This window comes from Anomaloglossus baeobatrachus, chromosome 5, assembly GCF_048569485.1.
Source record: "Anomaloglossus baeobatrachus isolate aAnoBae1 chromosome 5, aAnoBae1.hap1, whole genome shotgun sequence".
NCBI lineage: Eukaryota > Metazoa > Chordata > Amphibia > Anura > Aromobatidae > Anomaloglossus > Anomaloglossus baeobatrachus.
The window spans coordinates 571,571,156-571,588,586 of NC_134357.1; the positions used below are offsets into that span (position 1 = coordinate 571,571,156).

Consider the following 17,431-nt stretch of genomic DNA (forward strand, 5'->3'; position numbering starts at 1 on the left):
GCTGATCAGGTTAGTTTGACAGGAGCGATCCTTCATAAATCCATGTTGATATGGAGTTAAACAATTATTAACATTGAGACATTCCATAATAGTATCCCTTAAAAACCCTTCAAACATTTTACCCACAACAGATGTTAAGCTTACCGGCCTATAGTTTCCAGGTTCCCTTTTGCACCCTTTTTTGAATATTGGTACCACATTTGCTAGCCGCCAATCCAGTGGAACAGACCCAGTTTCTATAGAGTCTTTAAATAAAAGGAATAGAGGCCTGTCTATCACATTACTTAACTCCCTTAATACCCGAGGGTGAATGCCATCACGGCCTGGTGATTTGTCAATTTTAATGTTACTAAGTCGGTTCTGCACTTCTTCCTGGGTTAGGCAGGTCATACTTAATGGGGCATTTACATGATCACTCTGCATTTCCCCTGGCATATGCTTTTCCTGTGTGAACACAGTTGAGAAAAAAGTATTTAAAACATTTGCTTTTCCCACATCGCTTTCTATGATTTTACCCTCATTATTCTTTAAAGGGCCAACACCATCAATTTTAATCTTTTTTCTGTTTATATAATTAAAGAATAGTTTGGGATTTGTTTTGCTTTCCTTAGCAATGAGTCTCTCAGTTTCTACTTTTGCTAAATATATTTGTTTTTTACACATTTTATTTTTTTCTCTATATATTTTTAATGCTTCCTCGCTGCCTTCTTGTTTTAGCTTTTTAAATGCCTTTTTCTTATTATTCATTGCCCCTTTTACATCCTTATTAAGCCACATTGGTTTTCTCCTGTTCCTAGCCCTTTTATTTCTGTATGGTATGGCTAGCTCGCAGTGGGTGTTTAATACTGATTTAAAAATTTCCCACTTATTTTCTGTGCTCCCATTTTTGAGGACATTGTCCCAATCAATTTGGCGAAGGTCTTCTCTAAGTTGATCAAACTTTGCTTTCCTGAAATTCAGCGTTTTTGTTACCCCCCTCCAAGGCACCTTACTAAAGGACAAGTGGAATTGTATTATATTGTGGTCACTATTCCCTAGGTGCCCATCCACTCGTACGTCTGTTATTCTATCTGGCCTGTTGCTTAAAATTAAGTCCAGAAGGGCTGCCCCTCTAGTTGGGCCCGGCACAAGTTGGGACAGATAATTATCCTTAGTTACTGACAGAAACCGGTTTCCTTTCTGAGATACACAGGTTTCAGTTTCCCAGTCTATATCGGGGTAATTGAAGTCCCCCATAATAATCACCTCATTGTGATTTGCTGCTTTGTCTATTTGTTTCAATAATACATTTTCAGTGGTTTCTGTTATATTTGGTGGCTTATAACAAACCCCTATGAGGATTTTATTAGTTTTCCCTCCTTGTATCTCCACCCATAGAGACTCCACCTCTTCATTTCCCTCTTGAATATCTTCTCTTAGGGGTGCTTCACACACAGCGAGCTCGCTGCCGAGATCGCTGCTGAGTCACGCTTTTTGTGACGCAGCAGTGACCTCATTAGCGATCTCGCTGTGTGTGACACTGAGCAGCGATCTGGCCCCTGCTGCGAGATCGCTGCTCGTTACACACAGCCCTGGTTCGTTTTCTTCAAAGCCGCTCTCCTGCTGTGACACACAGATCGCTGTGTGTGACAGCAAGAGAGCGACAAATGAAGCGAGCAGGGAGCAGGAGCCGGCGTCTGACAGCTGAGGTAAGCTGTATCCAAGATAAACATCGGGTAACCAAGGTGGTTACCCGATATTTACCTTAGTTACCAGCCTCTGCAGCTCTCACGCTGCCTGTGCTGCCGGCTCCGGCTCTCTGCACATGTAGCTGCTGTACACATCGGGTTAATTAACACGATGTGTACAGCAGCTAGGAGAGCAAGGAGCCAGCGCTAAGCAGTGTGCGCGGCTCCCTGCTCTCTGCACATGTAGCTGCATTACACATCGGGTTAATTAACCCGATGTGTACTGTAGCTAGGAGAGCAAGGAGCCAGCGCTCAGTGTGCGCGGCTCCCTGCTCCCTGCTCACACTGGTAACTAATGTAAACATCGGGTAACCATACCCGATGTTTACCTTAGTTACCAGTCTCCGCAGCTTCCAGACGGCGGCTCCGTGCAAGCGCAGCGTCGCTTGCACGTCGCTGCTGGCTGGGGGCTGTTCACTGGTCGCTGGTGAGATCTGCCTGTTTGACAGCTCACCAGCGACCATGTAGCGATGCAGCAGCAATCCTGACCAGGTCAGATCGCTGGTCGGATCGCTGCTGCATCGCTAAGTGTGAAGGTACCCTTAGTCTGGGCTTTAAACTGGACTTTATATATAGACAGACTCCACCCCCTTTCCTTTTTTTACGATCCCTCCTAAACAATTCATATCCTTGCAGGTTAGCCGCCCAGTCATAACTATCATCTAACCATGTCTCAGTTATTCCTACTATGTCGTATTTCTCCTCATACATTACCAGCTCCAGTTCCTCCATCTTATTGGTCAGGCTTCTTGCATTGGTCAGCATGCAGGAAAGAAGTTTTGCTCCCCTTTTCTCAGCTTCCTTCTTAGTACCCTGTCTTGGGTCCTCTTTACGGCATCTAGTATCCTTGATTAGTTTGTCCTTCTGCTGCATGTTCTTGTCTGCTGTTTTTTTCTCCCATCCCCTCTTCTTCTAGTTTAAAGCCCTCCTGATGAGTGTGGCAAGCCTTCTGGCGAACGTGTGTTTCCCAGGTTTTGTGAGGTGTATCCCGTCTCTTGCGAGAAGTCCATCGTAGAGGTAATTCACTCCATGGTCTAAGAATCCAAATCCTTGCTGCCTGCACCACCGTCGTAGCCAGTTGTTCAAATTTAGTATCCTATTCCATCTTCTGACACCATGGCCATCGACTGGGAGGATTGATGAGAAAACAACCTGTACGTTCCGTTCCTTTATTTTCTTCCCCAGAATTTCAAAGTCTTCACAAATAGTTGGCAGATCATTTCTTGCCGTGTCGTTTGTTCCTACATGTATCAATAGGAATGGGTATTCGTCCTTGGATCCGAGGATAGTTGGTATCCTGTTGGCCACATCCTTGATTTTTGCTCCAGGGAGGCAGCATACTTCTCGTGCGGTTATGTCCGGCCTGCAGATAGTTGCCTCCGTGCCTCTTAGTAGTGAGTCGCCCATAACTACCACTCTTCTTTTCTTTCTGGACGCACTGCTTGTTGCTCCTGAGTGCTTTTGAGTGTCTTTTGTTTCTGCTTTTGTTGACAAAGTAACTTCTTTTGTTGATACTGTGTCTTCTCCTGTAGAGACGGTATCATCCTGAGCTGTGCCATTTTCGTTCTCCAGCATGAGGGCTTCATATTGGTTGCTAAGCTGTGTGGGTGGTGCCGACCACTTGATCCGCTGGCTTCTTTTGGTCACATGTGTCCACTTTTCAGCCTCTGTATGTGTTCTGAAGCTTTTCTCACTTTCCATATCCTGAATTGTTGCTTCTGCCTCGTCCAAGAAGTCCTCATGTTCTTTAATTAGCTTCAAAGTTGCTATTCTTTCTTCCAGTCCCCGCACCTTTTCCTCTAAGAGGGCAACAAGTTTGCACTTTTGACAGGTGAAGTTGAATTTCTTGTGCGGCAGATCCGTAAACATGTAGCATGTGTTGCAGGTGACCATGTGGATTTTCTTCTCTTCCATAATGCTGATGTAGCGTATGACAGGCGAAAGTCGCGCGCCGTCAGGCGCGCGGTTTTGCGATGTCCTCAAACAGCGAGACCCGGCAAGTCCCAGCAATCGATCAGCTTACGGCGACTCTTCTCTTCTTAAACAGCTACAGTTATCACCACTATGAGATTGTGTTAAAACTATGCCACACTTATCTTCAGTCGCCTCCCTTTACTTCAGTACCTCGCACTCTCAGCACCTCGCTAGCTCTGGCTGGTTTATATAGTTCTACAAGGACTACTAGAAGCTGCTAGAAGCTTCTAGAAACAGGTGTGGCTAATACTACTGACTAAATCACTAGACACACTTTTTTTTTTTTTTTTTTGCTTTTTCACAGTACCCCAGACAAACACAGACAACAAGTCCCTAATGAAATTAAACAGTTACAGTTATCACCACTATGAGATTGTGTTAAAACTATGCCACACTTATCTTCAGTTGCCTCCCTTTACTTCAGTACCTCGCACTCTCAGCACCTCGCTAGCTCTGGCTGGTTTATATAGTTCTACAAGGACTACTAGAAGCTGCTAGAAGCTTCTAGAAACAGGTGTGGCTAATACTACTGACTAAATCACTAGACACACTTTTTTTTTTGCTTTTTCACAGTACCCCAGACAAACACAGACAACAAGTCCCTAATGAAATTAAACAGTTACAGTTATCACCACTATGAGATTGTGTTAAAACTATGCCACACTTATCTTCAGTTGCCTCCCTTTACTTCAGTACCTCGCACTCTCTACAAAAAAGGATCATTGGGGAAGAATCACCTATACATCCATACCACATGCTGACAGGTTCTTGTAAATGCTGATATACACAAATTTCCAAAGAAACTACATTAGCTCACCTCCCACATTCTGTCATGGTGTGACTATAGGATAGCGAGGGACAGGGGCTCCTATACTGTCCCTCACACTTGGGGATCTTTTGCTATCCCTAACCTCCAGATTATCCCTGATGGTGGAGATGCTTGCGTCCCCGTGTCTGGCTATTCTCCTGATCAGAGCTATTCTGATTCCTCTCCACGGGAAGCAAGGGGCAGGAGTGTGAAGGAAGTACAGCATTAGACTGATATGAACAGCCGGAGGGGGTCACACAGACATCTCACCGCTGTTCATCAATTTGTCACAAAACAGGCCTCTGGTGCCCCCTTCTTGTGAGAACAAGTATGGAATTGACAGACAATAAGTGAAGTTCCGGGTGTCCTGATTTTATGCTGATTATTGAGATGCTCACAGTGAGGTTAATGCATATATATCACCGGTTCCAGCTCATGGAATATATATATACCTCCTGTACCATGCCTGTCAAGACCCACAATAACAAAAGCAAAATACTCGCTGCCACCACTAATCGTTTATAGGTAGATTGGACATCCATTACAAATAGATTAAGGTGTATTTGGGGTCATGGTTTATATAGAAAAAGAGGACCAAAGCTATTAAATTTATATATTTAATCTGAAAAAGAAGGCAGTGTTTATAAAAATATACAAGGTTTTACAAAGGAGACAATACGATACAATATAATATAAACAATTACATAAAATAAAAAGGATACACAAGAAACTTACTGTTACGGGGGGCTGTCTGATAATAACCGAAAGGAGTATCAGACAGTCAGGGTCCACCGTGCAAAGACTTTGCTGCAGACTATGGCAGAGTGCAATACCTCTGTTAACTCACAGAAGGATATAATAAGAAAGTAAAGCAATTCCTCCCTTACTTGGAGGGTGTGTGGAATGATCTCTGTTAATAATCACAGAGACAAAGGCAATGTGTGCGAAATGGCACCTACCTAGGTCCGCTCTTCTAGTGGTGCAAAAGAGACGAACAGCAGCGTAAGCCGCACAAAGCTCCTACCTGCGTTCGCTCCACTAGTGTGCGAGGACACGAACCACTAGATATGGCACCTGCCTAGGTCCGCTCTTCTAGTGGTGCAAAAGAGACGAACAGCAGCGTAAGCCGCACAAAGCTCCTACCTCTGTTCGCTCCCCTAGTGTGCGAGGATACGAACAACTGCCAGACGCAGTATAAGGAACGTTACCCTAGCGGCAACGTCCACCTACGAGTACAATCACAAGGCCCAGCCAGACCATGTGCCTCAGGCACCTGCCTATGTCCGCTCCCCTAAGAGGTAAGGATACGGACAGCAGCCGAAGCTGTAAGGTATAAGAACGCTACCCTGCCGGTAGCGCTCACCTAGCATAGACAGAGGAATGCCATAATCCTATAGAATGTAAGCCCGCAAGGGTAGGGCCCTCTTCCCTCTGTACTAGTCTGTCTACTGTAACTTGTATACGTATTTTGTATGTAACCCCCCTTCTCATGTACAGCACCATGGAATTAATGGTGCTCTATAAATAAATAATAATAATAATAATAGAGGAATGCGCACAGAGCGTCTACTCATATGCATGAACCAAGAGGACTGAGCACCATGCGGCGTGTGTCAGGGTCTTATATAGACTCTGTGCCTCATCCAAGATGGAGGACACCAGAGCCAATCCGCTTCCAGAACGACAGGAGTGACGTCATGCTGGCCTATCACCGAGCAAGACGTCACAAGCACATGACCAGCGACCAATCGGCATAGAAGGTGTCAGAGACATGTGACCTCGTGTCAGCGATGATGTCACCCGCACATGTGCAATGGCTCCAAGATTGGACTTAGTCTCCGGTGCTCGCACATGTGCAGTAGCAAGAAATCTGGACTTAGTCTCCAGCGCTCGCACATGTGCAGTAGCAAGAAATCTGGACTTAGTCTCCAGCGCTCGCACATGTGCAGTAGCAAGAAATCTGGACTTAGTCTCCAGCGCTCGCACATGTGCAGTAGCAAGAAATCTGGACATAGTCTCCAGTGCTCGCAGCAACCGTAACAGTACCTCCCCCTCAAGGGCCCCCCTCCTGGCGACGCAGATAATCGGCAACTAAGTCGGGAGCATGGACAGCCTCCTCAGGCTCCCAAGAGCGATGTTCCGGGCCATAGCCCTCCCAATCTATCAAGAAGAACCTGCGCCCTCTAACCATCTTAGAACCAACTATGGCTCGTACCTCATAGCTAGAGCGAGAGGAATCAGAGGCAGGAGAGTGCACTTCACGAGCGTGAGGTAAAATAGCCGGCTTTAGCAGTGAGACATGGAATTTGTCATGAATCCTAAGATGGACAGGTAACTTCAATTGATAGACTACAGGATTTACCTGTCGAAGAACCTCATAAGGACCCAGGAAGCGAGGAGCAAATTTGACAGAGCTCACTCTAAGTCTCACGTGTTTTGCAGAGAGCCACACAAAGTCCCCTGGAGAAAAGACAGGAGCCGGGCGACGAAACCGATCGGACACCGTCTTCATACGGTCCTTAGCTGCTTGGATCGACTCTTGAGTCCGATCCCAAACCTCTCTGGCATTAGTTGCCCAGTCGGCCACAAGAGGAGGAGGTGCAGCAGCGGGAAACGGTACCGGTACCCTAGGGTGTTGCCCATTATTGAGTACGAACGGTGTCTGCCCAGTGGCCTCAGCCAGCGAATTGTTAAGGGCAAATTCTGCCCAGGGTAGGAGGAAGGACCAGTTATCGTGGTTCTCAGCAACAAAGTGTCGAAGGTATATAATCATAGATTGATTGGTACGTTCAACCAAACCATTAGTCTCCGGATGGTATGCCGAAGAGAGATTCAACTCAATTTGCAGAAGGCTACAAAGATCTCGCCAGAAACGGGAAGTAAATTGCGGGCCTCTATCACAAATGATACGATCTGGCATCCCGTGAAGCCTAAAGACATGCTTGAGGAATAGTTTGGCTAGTACCCTGGAAGATGGGATTCTCGATAACGGTACGAGATGAACCATCCGGGAGAAATGGTCCGTAATGACCCACACAAATCTATGTCCCTGTGAACATGGAAGATCACCCACAAAGTCCATGCCTACCACCTCCCATGGTCTATCTGGCACTGGTAAAGGATGCAAGAGCCCAGCCGGTCTCTGCCGTAATGGACGGTTGCGAGCACACGAGTAGCAGGAACCGACATATCTCTTGACGTGGCTGGCTAAGTGTGGCCACCAATACCACCTCTCCAGTAACTCTCGTGTCCGCCTAATACCAAAATGCCCACCCACCTTTGAGGTGTGGGCCCATGACAGTATATCATTCTGTCGATCAGGCGGAACAAATGTCTTGCCCGGTGGGATTTGGTCTAACGTCACAGGGGAGAGCGTATGAAAAACCCTGGAGGGAAGGATAAGACGAGGTTCGTCAATCTCTTCCTGGGTAGAAAGCATAGAGCGAGACAGGGCGTCTGCCTTGTTATTCTTACTCCCAGACAAATAGTTGATGGAGAAGTGAAAGCGGGAGAAAAACAAGGACCAGCGGGCTTGGCGAGGATTCAGACGCTGAGCGGTTTGTAAGTACGTCAGATTCTTATGGTCTGTATAGACCTGGAAAGGATGTTTCGCTCCTTCCAGCAAGTGACGCCACTCCTCCAAGGCTAATCTCAAGGCGAGCAGTTCCCTATCCCCAATGGTATAGTTTCTCTCTGCCGGTGAAAAGGTTTTAGCAAAGAAGAAACACGGCCTTTTTCTACCTGCACCGTTCTTTTGATACAAGACCGCACCAGCACCCACTGAAGAGGCATCAACCTCTAAGAGGAAGGGCTTACTCTCATCGGGTCTTTGAAGAACGGGAGCAGTTGAAAAGTGTCTTTTTACTGCCTCAAAAGCCTGAGATGTCTCAGTAGACCAGGCTTTGGGATTAGCACCTTTCTTAGTCAAGGCCACCAAAGGGGCCACCAAAGTAGAAAAATGGGGTATGAACTGCCTGTAATAATTTATAAATCCTAAGAAGCGTTGCACCGCCTTCAAGGAATGAGGTTCGGACCATTGCAGGACAGCAGAGAGCTTCGCAGGATCCATAGCCAGACCCTCTTGTGAGATAATGTAACCCAAAAAAGGCAATGAGGACTGCTCGAATACACATTTCTCGAGTTTAGCAAACAATGAGTGCTCCCTTAAACGGGAAAGGACACGAATGACATCCTGACGATGAGTCTCCAGATCAGGAGAAAAAATCAGGATGTCGTCCAGATACACCACTACTGAGGATAACAGTAAATCCCTGAACACATCATTTACGAAGTCCTGAAATACTGCGGGTGCATTACATAACCCAAAAGGCATGACGAGGTATTCATAGTGACCGTCTCGGGTGTTAAAAGCGGTCTTCCATTCGTCACCCTTTCGAATTCGTACCAAGTTATACGCACCCCGCAGATCCAACTTCGTAAAAACTTGAGCTCCTCTCAGTCTGTCAAAGAGCTCCGAAATTAAAGGTAATGGGTATTTGTTCTTTATTGTGATTGTGTTGAGACCCCTGTAATCTATGCAGGGACGCAAATCACCCTCTTTCTTCCGAACAAAGAAAAACCCAGCTCCCGCGGGAGAGACAGACTTACGAATGAACCCCTTCTCTAAGCTCTCTCTTATATAGGTCGACATGGCCTCCGACTCAGGTATCGACAGGGGGTAAACCCTGCCTTTAGGTGGAACCGAACCTGGGATAAGGTCTATGGCACAGTCATACGGCCTATGGGTTGGAAGAACCTCAGCACCCTGTTTGGAGAACACGTCAGCGAAATCCAAATAGGGTGTAGGTATGGGAGAGAGATCAGTTGATGCAACTGCAACGACCTTAGGTGGTAAGGGAAGACATCGGGACTGACATTTCGAACCCCAACTAATAATGCTGTCAGACTCCCAGTCAATGTGAGGAGCATGAGTCCGAAGCCATGGAAGACCCAGAAGGACGTCGTCTATACCCTCAGGCAAAACAAGAAAAGAAATCTCCTCTATGTGACCCTGAGACAGGGAAAGGCGCAAGGGAACTGTCCTCAATGTAATGGAGTCAGACAACATAGTTCCATTAACAATACGGACAGGAATAGGCGCCTCTAACATGATAGAGGGAATATTGTGTCCCTTTACAAATCCTGAGGACACAAAAATCCCGTCAGCTCCGGAATCCACAAAAGCCATAATAGGCCATGTATTCTCAGATAACGAGAGCTGACCTGGGATACAACACTTAGAGGGTGCAGAAGACGTCTCTAGTAACCCCCCTCTAATGGTTACTAGGCCAGGGAGTTTCCCTGACGACTAGGACACTTGTTGGCATAGTGCCCAGCCTGACGACATACGTAACATATAGGAGGACCAGACTTGCGTAGTCTGGAGAACGTATGACCTAACTCCATAGGAGTGGGAGATGTTTCAGATGCTGAGGAAGATGGTAGTGGACCCTCAACAACTGGAATAGCCCGATGCTTAGGGCGTGAGGAAGAGACCTCGAGTCTACGTTCCTTATGGCGTACATCGATCCTCGTTGCTACTGTGCTCAAGTCCTCCAGAGAAGCAGGGACTTCACGAGTAGCAAGGGCATCCTTGACATAGCCAGTCAACCCTCTCCAGAAGATAGGAATCAACACCTTCTCTGGCCAATCTAGTTCTGCCACCAGAGTTCTAAAAGCAATGGCATAAGAACTAGTGGATAACGAACCCTGAGATAGATCTAACAGTCTCAGGGCCGCATCATGGGTAACCTGCGGACCCATGAATACCGCCTTAAGAGCATCAAGAAAGTCTTGATGTCTCAGAGTAACCACCTCAGAGCGCTCCCATAGGGGAGTCGCCCATTCTAAGGCTTTGTCCTGAAGTAAGGAGATGATAAAGCCTACTCTGGACCTCTCCGTAGAGAAGCGAGAAGAGTTAACCTCTAGGTGTATCTGACACTGACTAATGAAACCACGACATGATCTGGCATCGCCAGAATATCTGTTTGGTAGAGCAAGTCGAGGATCATGTGCAGATGTCACCATGGTCTGAGGTTTATCCTCTATACTCTTGAGCCGTGACTCAAGTACTTGTATGTAACGGTGTAACTGCTGATATTCTGCCATAACTGCCAGACCCTTGGCTCAGTCCTAATGTTACGGGGGGCTGTCTGATAATAACCGAAAGGAGTATCAGACAGTCAGGGTCCACCGTGCAAAGACTTTGCTGCAGACTATGGCAGAGTGCAATACCTCTGTTAACTCACAGAAGGATATAATAAGAAAGTAAAGCAATTCCTCCCTTACTTGGAGGGTGTGTGGAATGATCTCTGTTAATAATCACAGAGACAAAGGCAATGTGTGCGAAATGGCACCTACCTAGGTCCGCTCTTCTAGTGGTGCAAAAGAGACGAACAGCAGCGTAAGCCGCACAAAGCTCCTACCTGCGTTCGCTCCACTAGTGTGCGAGGACACGAACCACTAGATATGGCACCTGCCTAGGTCCGCTCTTCTAGTGGTGCAAAAGAGACGAACAGCAGCGTAAGCCGCACAAAGCTCCTACCTCTGTTCGCTCCCCTAGTGTGCGAGGATACGAACAACTGCCAGACGCAGTATAAGGAACGTTACCCTAGCGGCAACGTCCACCTACGAGTACAATCACAAGGCCCAGCCAGACCATGTGCCTCAGGCACCTGCCTATGTCTGCTCCCCTAAGAGGTAAGGATACGGACAGCAGCCGAAGCTGTAAGGTATAAGAACGCTACCCTGCCGGTAGCGCTCACCTAGCATAGACAGAGGAATGCCTAGAGGAACGCGCACAGAGCGTCTACTCATATGCATGAACCAAGAGGACTGAGCACCATGCGGCGTGTGTCAGGGTCTTATATAGACTCTGTGCCTCATCCAAGATGGAGGACACCAGAGCCAATCCGCTTCCAGAACGACAGGAGTGACGTCATGCTGGCCTATCACCGAGCAAGACGTCACAAGCACATGACCAGCGACCAATCGGCATAGAAGGTGTCAGAGACATGTGACCTCGTGTCAGCGATGATGTCACCCGCACATGTGCAATGGCTCCAAGATTGGACTTAGTCTCCGGCGCTCGCACATGTGCAGTAGCAAGAAATCTGGACTTAGTCTCCAGCGCTCGCACATGTGCAGTAGCAAGAAATCTGGACTTAGTCTCCAGCGCTCGCGCATGTGCAGTAGCAAGAAATCTGGACTTAGTCTCCAGCGCTCGCACATGTGCAGTAGCAAGAAATCTGGACATAGTCTCCAGTGCTCGCAGCAACCGTAACACTTACTAAGACTCATGCCAGTGCCACAGGTATGACTTCCAGGCGTTAGGGATGGAGGGACTCCTTACAGGACAAACCTACAGAACCACAGCTCATCTGTGCCCTCCACAAACTGAACCACACAAAAATGGGGCAGGTATTTCTTATTACCTCAGGTCACCAGCCCTTTGATGACCTCATATGGTGCGGTCTATGAGACCTTCAGGAAATTATGGAATTCCAGTTTTTAGCATATTTTTGACCCTGGGGTTTACAGATGAAGGATATTAGCATCATGTTTCCGATCATGAATTTACCAATTCATAGATAGATTATGCCAAGTATGTCATGTTTCCTAACTGGCTAATATTTATTTGCTGGGACTCCAGCCATCGCCCAGCAAAGCAAAACGGTGTTGTGTTTTTGCTGTTTTACCCTAACTTTAAACTCACAGTGATAATTTATCTCCTTCCTTCAATTAATTACTTTTTCTTGCTGTTGTTCAGACCTATTTCTTCACTTTCCTCCCCAGATTCCTTTCTTTTCCACCTTTCCCTCCAACGTTGGTTAACAAATGTCCATTATCTTGCCTATGCACTCTGAATTTATCCTGAAATATAGGCATCCTTGTTAATTTTTAAATGCTAAATAAATGTTGGGAGAAAAAAGTCAGCATCCATGAATACTTATTACTAGAAGATTGGTGGTGTAAGAAATACAAACAGCAATTTATATAGATATTTCAGTATAGAAAACAAAACATCAACATAATATCAAGGTTATATTACTCAATAATAATTAAATCACTTTTAATTTTGACAGATGACTGTGCCAGGAACTCGGAGGGACATCTCATATCTTTAGATTTTAAATCAGACGATTTTGGTATCTCAGATGATACCTATGAAAAGCATGTCGTTATTTCAGATGAATACTCAGCCCTATACATGAAAGATTTATCATCTGATCCTTTCCGACGAGTTCTACCTTATGATTCATCGCAGACTCTTAAGCAAAATTGTAACCAAAGCGATGTTAAACGTCATACATCTCACACAGGGGAGAAGACATTTTCAGGTTCAGATTATTGGAAACATAGTGTTAAATCAAGTTTTGTTACACCACAGAGCATTTTCCAAGGCGAAAAGCCCTATTCATGTTCAGAATGTAAAAAATGTTTTGCTCTCAAATCATATCTTGTTCAACATCAAAAAACTCACACAGGAGAGAAGCCATATTCATGTTCAGAATGCGGGAAATGTTTTACTCTTAAATCAAATCTTCTTCAACATCAAAACACTCACACAGGGGAGAAGCCATTTTCATGTTCAGAGTGTGAAAAATGTTTTGCTCGGCAATCAGTTCTCGCTACACATAAAAAAACTCACTTAGGAAAGAAGCCATACTCATGTTCAGAATGTGAGAAATGTTTTGCAAATAAATCAAATTTTGTTCAACATCAAAAAACTCACACAGGGGAGAAACCATATTCATGTTCAGAATGTGAAAAATGTTTTTCTCGGAAATCATATCTTGCTCAACATCAAAACTCTCACACAGGGAATATGCCATATTTATGTTCAGAATGTGGAAAGCGGTTTTCTCGGAAATCAGCTGTTTTTAAACATAAAAAAACTCACGCAGTGGAAAGACAATTTAAATGTTTGGATTGTGGGAAAGGTTTTCATCACAGATCAAATCTTGAAAGACATCAGATAACTCATACAGGAGTGAAGCCATATTCGTGTTCAGAATGTGGAAAATATTTTACCCGAAAAGCAAGTCTTATGGATCATCAAATAACTCAACATATTCATGTTTTGAATGAGCAAAATATTGGCTTCAGAAATCTCATCCCGTCAGACATCTAAAGAAAGTACACTGGGGAAAAGCTGTTTTCGTGTTATAAATGTAGAAAACACAAGATTATGATATTTTTGAAAGACACATTCTCAATTCCTCAAAAGAAGATGGAAAAATAATCTGTCTGAATTGAAACTCGGAAATTAAAGTGTTATTCCCTTTATCCACAGTTTCGATGAGAGTCCAAATGAGTTCTCTCAAGATTGAGGCTCTTTAACCCCAATAATGGTGCGTTACAGTCCAATCTTTAAGAGAACATTGGTGCGCACGCTCAATCACTGCTCCATGCATTGACTACCTGACTATCGGAGACAGTTGAGTACTCTACTTGGCTATATCTAGTAGTTCCATTGACCAGTTGAGGCAAAGCATGTGCACATCTACTCTGTTCAAACGGGCTACAAAGCTCTGTTCTTGGAATTTCCTATCCTTAGAATAAGGGATAACGTGGGATTTGGGGAAACAATCTCTTTACATACGGTGCCTCCTGAATCTACAAATATACTGCGCCCCATCAATATGCAAATTACGTACTGTATATGAATATAGTGTGCCCTTGATTATATATTGTGCCATCCCATGTTATTTTCCCCCTGCCTCTGTTCTGTTCTTCTCGTAGTTGGCTGAAATAAACGTTTATAAACAATCGGTGTCCTCTTGGCTTTCTGCCTAGCTTTTTGAATATACTGATAAAGCAGTAATACCTCTGTTGGGAATCTCTTTATCATTAACTATTCTGGATAAATTATTAATTATTGCGCTGTGGGAAATGTTTTGATTGAAAAGCAAGTCTAAATGATCATCTAAAAGCTCATAGATAAGACATTTTCATGCCCAAAAGGTGAAAATTGTTTTACTTAGAAATGAAGACAACTCTCCTAGGGGAGAAGCCATGCTCCTGTCTGAATGTGGGAACATAACGCAGACAGTATGTGTTTTTCTAACTAATTCTAAAAGTATAATAAATACTTAAGTAATATATGCAGCATCTGTATAATCGATACCCTGATTGGGCTATATTTTAATTTTTTTGTTTTGTTTTTGGCCTTGTTTTTTCTTATTTTTTTTTCACTGATGTGGCTGTTTGAGTCTTTGTTTTATGCTGGAAAAATTGTAATATCAGTACTGTACATACAAATTACTGTGTTTTTAAATAAAAAAAACTAATATTTGGTTTAGGTTTTTTGTAAAAATCTTTAACTGTTCACATTTCATACCAAAAAACAAGCTAAATGAATTCTCCAAATTATTATCATTGTGTGGATGCCTAATATGTGTTGTTTTTTTTATGGCTATATGTATTTAATAAAATGTATTTTATATTAAAAAAAATATATATACAGTACAGGCCAAAAGTTTGGACACACCTTCTCATTCAAAGAGTTTTCTTTATTTTCATGACTCTGAAAATTGTAGATTCACATTGAAAGCATCAAAACTATGAATTAACACATGTGGAATGAAATACTTAATAACAAAGTGTGAAACAACTGCAAATAGGTCTTATATTCTAGGTTCTTCAATGTAGCCACCTTTTGCTTTGATTATTGCTTTGCACACTCTTGGCATTCTCTTAATGAGCTTCAAGAGGTAGTCACCAGAAATGGTCTTCCAACAGTCTTGAAGGAGTTCCCAGAGATGCTTAGCACTTGTTGGCCCTTTTGCCTTCACTCTGCGGTCCAGCTCACCCCAAACCATCTTGATTGGGTTCAGGTCTGGTGACTGTGGAGGCCAGGTTATCTGGCGTAGCACCCCATCACTCTCCTTCTTAGTCAAATAGCTCTTACACAGCCTGGAGGTGTGTTTAGGGTCATTGTCCTGTTGAAAAATAAATGATGGTCCAACTAAACGCAAACCGGATGGAATAGCATGCCACTGCAAGATGCTGTGGTAGCCATGCTGGTTCAGTATGCCTTCAATTTTGAATAAATCCCCAACAGTGTCACCAACAAAGCACCCCCACACCATCCCACCTCCTCCTCCATGCTTCACAGTGGGAACCATGTATGTAGAGTCCATCCGTTCACCTTTTCTGCGTCGCACAAAGATACGGTGGTTGGATCCAAAGATCTCAAATTTGGAGTCATCAGACCAAAGCACAGATTTCCACTGGTCTAATGTCCATTCCTTGTGTTCTTTAGCCCAAACAAGTCTCTACTGCTTGTTGCCTGTCCTTAGCAGTGGTTTCCTAGCAGCTATTTTACCATGAAGGCCTGCTGCACAAAGTATCCTCTTAACAGTGGTCTAGAGATGTGTCTGCTGCTAGAACTCTGTGTGGCATTGACCTGGTCTTTAATCTGAGCTGCTGTTAACCTGCTATTTCTGAGTGATTCGGATAAACTTATCCTCCGCAGCAGAGGTGACTCTTGGTCTTCCTTTCCTGGGGTGGTCCTCATGTGAGCCAGTCTCTTTGTAGCGTTTGATGGTTTTTGCCACTGTACTTGGGGACACTTTCAAAGTTTTCCCCATTTTTCGGACTGACTGACTTTCATTTCTTAAAGTAATGATGGCCACTCGTTTTTCTTTTTTCTTTACTTAGCTGCTTTTTTCTTGCCATAATACAAATTCTAACAGTCTATTCAGTAGGACTATCGGCTGTGTATCCACCAGACTTCTGCACAACACAACTGATGGTCCCAACCCCATTTATAAGGCAAGAAATCCCACTTATTAAACCTGAAAGGGAACACCTGTGAAGTGAAAACCATTTCCGGTGGCTACTTTGAAGAACCTAGAATATAAGACATATTTTCAGTTATTTCACAATTTTTTGTTAAGTATTTCATTCCACGTGTTAATTCATAGTTTTGATGCCTTCAATGTGAATCTACAATTTTCAGAGTCATGAAAATAAAGAAAACTCTTTGAATGAAAAGGTGTGTCCAAACGTTTGGTCTGTACTGTATATTTTTTGTATTGGGGACTTTTTATGTTTTATTTCTTTTTTAAATTCTATTTTTATTAGACATTTTCTATGTATACCTTTTACACATATGCAGGTTTTTCTCACTATCTGATATGAAATCAGAACAAACCTTTCCTGTTTTAGGTCAATTGGAAACCATAATTATTTACATTTGCCAAATGCCAGAATAAAGGTGGCTTTACACGCTACAAGATCGCTAAAGCGATCTTGTTGGGGTCACGGAATTTTTGACTCACATCCGGCCGCTTTAGCGATGTCGTTGTGTGTGACACCTATGAGCGATTTTGAATCATCGCAAAAATGTTCAAAATGGCTCATCGGTGACATGCCCCCCTCTTCCCAATTATTGTTGCTGCTGCAGTAACGATGTTGTTTGTCGTTCCTATGGCAGCACACATCGCTATGTGTGACGCCGCTAGAACGACAAACATGTCATTACCAGTGTCCACCGGAAAAGGAGGAAGGAAGGAGGTGGGCGGGATGTTCCGGCCGCTCATCTCCTCCCCTCCTTTTCTATTGGGCGGCGGTTCAGTGACGCTGCTGTGACACTGAACGAACCACCCCCTTAGAAAGGAGGCGGTTCGCCGGTCACGACGACATCGCAGAGCAGGTATGTGCGTGTGACGCTGCTCTAGCGATAATGTTCGCTACGGCAGCGATCACCACATATCGTTACAACGAATTGGGCGGGTGCTATTGTGTAGAGTCATGGGAAAGTGAAAAGAAATCAGCCAAAATCTCAGGAAGTGAATTGTGGACTTGCACAAGTCTGGTTCATCCTTGCGTGCAATTTCCAGATACCTGAATGTACCTCGTTCATCCGTACAAACAATTATACACAAGTACAAACAGAATGGGTATGTCCAGCCAT

The 17,431-nt window shown here is 44.4% G+C and overlaps 1 protein-coding gene across 1 annotated transcript in view; it reads left to right on the plus strand.

The window, feature by feature from the left end:
- LOC142313071 (uncharacterized) overlaps nucleotides 1–14,774 on the plus strand; it is a 38,366-nt gene extending 23,592 nt beyond the window's left edge. Inside the window, exon 7 of the mRNA XM_075352054.1 lies at nucleotides 12,594–14,774. Coding sequence (XP_075208169.1) covers nucleotides 12,594–13,642 — 1,049 coding nt within the window. The 3' untranslated portion in view covers nucleotides 13,643–14,774. The remainder of the gene's footprint in view (nucleotides 1–12,593) is intronic.
- Nucleotides 14,775–17,431: the final 2,657 nt, after the last annotated feature.